At 41.9% G+C, this 2944-nt stretch overlaps 1 protein-coding gene across 1 annotated transcript; it reads left to right on the top strand.

The window, feature by feature from the left end:
• Positions 1 to 41: 41 nt before the first annotated feature.
• LOC137258656 (putative ankyrin repeat protein RF_0381) lies at positions 42 to 1579 on the top strand. The gene has a single exon (XM_067796353.1). It carries the CDS (start codon positions 86 to 88, stop codon positions 1577 to 1579), a length of 1494 nt encoding a protein of 497 aa, XP_067652454.1. The 5' UTR covers positions 42 to 85.
• The last annotated feature ends 1365 nt before the right edge of the window (positions 1580 to 2944 follow it).

Here is a 2944-nt window from a genome sequence, read left to right as displayed (position 1 = left end):
TGGTAACAAGGCTTATTGGTTTGGAAAGACAGCGTTTCATTTTCTGTTGGTGATTGGCAGTGTTGATGCGAATGATTTAGAACTGATGATACAACATGGTGTTGATGTTGACAAGACTGATAAGCATGGAAAGACAGCGTTTCACTATCTGTGTGAGAGAGGTGATGTTGATGCATGTGTTGTTGAACTGATGATACAACATGGTGCTGATTTTAACAAGACCGATGATGCTGGAAAGACAGCATTTCACTATCTGTTTGAGAGAGGCAAAGTTGATGTGAGTGTTGTAGAACTGATGATACAGCATGGTGCTGATGTTAACAAGACTGATGGGTATGGAAAAACAGCCTTTCACCATCTATGTGAAAGAGGCAATGTTGATGCGAGGATTGTAGATCTGATGCTACAACATGGAGCTGGTGTTAACAAGACTGATGGGTATGGAAAAACAGCCTTTCACCATCTATGTGAAAGAGGCAATGTTGATGCGAGGATTGTAGATCTGATGCTACAACATGGAGCTGATGTTAGCAAGACTGATGGGTATGGAAAAACAGCCTTTCACCATCTATGTGGAAGACGCAATGTTGATGCGAGGATTGTAGATCTAATGATACAACATGGAGCTGATGTTAAGAAGCCTGATACGTATGGCTCAACAGCCTTTCACCATCTATGTGAAAGAGGCAATGTTGATGCGAGGGTTGTAGATCTGATGATACAACATGGAGCTGATGTTAACACGACAGATAGGCGTGGAAAAACAGCTTTTCATAATCTCTGTGAAAAAGGCTATCTTGATGCAAGTTTTGTTAAACTGGCAATACAACATGGAGCTGATGTTAACAAGACTGATGGGTTTGGACAGACAGCGTTTCACTGTTTGTGTGAGAGTGGCAATGTTGATACCTGTGTTGTAGAACTGATGATACAACATGGCGCTGATGTTAACAAGACTGATCATGATTTTAAAACAGCGTTTCACTATCTTTGTGAGAGATTCGATGTCGATGTAGGTGTTGTAAAACTGATGATACAACATGGTGCTGATGTTATGAAGACTGATGGGTACGGAAAGACAGCCTTTTACAATCTTTGTGAGAGAGGCAAAGTTGATGCCAGCGTTGTGTGTCTGATGATACAACATGGTGCTGATGTTAACAAGACTGATGAGTATGGAAAGACAGCATTTCACTATCTGTGTAAGAGAGGCGATCTTGATACAAATGTTGTTGAACTGATGATACAACATGGAGCTGATGTTAAGACGCGTGATAGGCTAGGAAACACAGCCTTTCACTATTTATGTGAGAGACGCGATGTTGATGTGAGTGCTGTAGAACTGATGATACAACATGGAGCTGATGTTAACACAACTAATTTAAGCGGAGAGACAGTTTTTCACAATCTGTGTCTAGGAGGCGATGTTGATGTGAGTGTTGTAAAACTGATGATACAGCATGGTGTTTATGTTAACAAGACTGATAGGTATGGGAGAACAGCATTTCAATATCTGTGTATGAGTCAGGATGTTGACCCAAGAGTTGTAGAACTCTTGAAAGACTACGGAGCTTATTGACATCGCCAGCCTGGAAATTTACTGCTAATACTACCAGTAACATCAACAAGTGCAACGAACCTACTCTGCGTTCTTGTGATAGGCGTGGTAGGATGAGACAGAGCTTTGGCCAGAATTCAACTGTATAAACTAACTATCAGTCATCAGAACAATCAGTCCTTCCTATTCTGGAACATAAAGGGGTTGTTATCAAAGATATCAGATAACGTGTTTAAGTATGTCCGATGTTGTGGGTCTGTATGAAACTTGGTCCAGCATCTACGACTATTCTATGGTACTTACTGACTATGTGTGCTATAGTGTGTATGCTGTCAAAATGGCTTCCAATGGGAGACTATCTGGCGGCATACTATTGTTGAGAAAGGAAACTCTTAAGCATTGTGTGAAATTTTCCAAAATATGGACTGTGTGTTTCTCCCACTTGAGATATGTTTCTTTGTTATCGACACGGTATTACTAGGTTTTGTATATATGCACCCAGAAACCCGATAGTCGTTGTAGCAAAGAGTCAAGTCCCCCTACATGTCTTCTGTTCCATCCTAGTGTAGAATCATGTCCCCTTACATGTCTTCTGTACCATGCTAGTGTAGAATCATGCACCCCTACATGTCTTCTGTACCATGCTAGTGCAGAGCCGTGTCCCCCTACATGTCTTCTGTACCATACTAGTGTAGAATCATGTCCCCTTACATGTCTTCTGTAGCATGCTAGTGTAGAGTCATGTCCCCTTACATGTCTTCTGTACCATGCTAGTGTAGAGTCATGTCCCCTTACATGTCTTCTGTACCATGCTAGTGTAGAGTCATGTCCCCTTACATGTCTTCTGTACCATGCTAGTGTAGAATCATGTCCCCTTACATGTCTTCTGTTCCATGCTAGTGTAGAGTCATGTCCCCTTACATGTCTTCTGTACCATGCTAGTGTAGAGTCATGTCCCCTTACATGTCTTCTGTACCATGCTAGTGTAGAGTCATGTCCCCTTACATGTCTTCTGTACCATGCTAGTGTAGAGTCATGTCCCCTTACATGTCTTCTGTACCATGCTAGTGTAGAATCATGTCCCCTTACATGTCTTCTGTTCCATGCTAGTGTAGAATCATGTCCCCTTACATCTCTTCTGTTCCATGATAGTGTAGAATCATGTCCAATTACATGTCTTCTGTACATGCTAGTGTAGAATCATGTCCCCTTAGATGTCTTCTGTACATGCTAGTGTAGAGTCATGTCCCCCTACATGTCTTCTGTACCATGCTAGTGTAGAGTCATGTCCCCCTACATGTCTTCTGTTCCATGCTAGTGTAGAATCATGTCCCCTTACATGTGTTCTGTACCATGCTAGTGTAGAATCATGTCCCCCTACATGTC

This window comes from Haliotis asinina, chromosome 12 (genome assembly GCF_037392515.1).
Source record: "Haliotis asinina isolate JCU_RB_2024 chromosome 12, JCU_Hal_asi_v2, whole genome shotgun sequence".
In the NCBI taxonomy this organism is placed as follows: domain Eukaryota; kingdom Metazoa; phylum Mollusca; class Gastropoda; order Lepetellida; family Haliotidae; genus Haliotis; species Haliotis asinina.
This window is presented reverse-complemented; position numbering and strand designations above follow the sequence as displayed.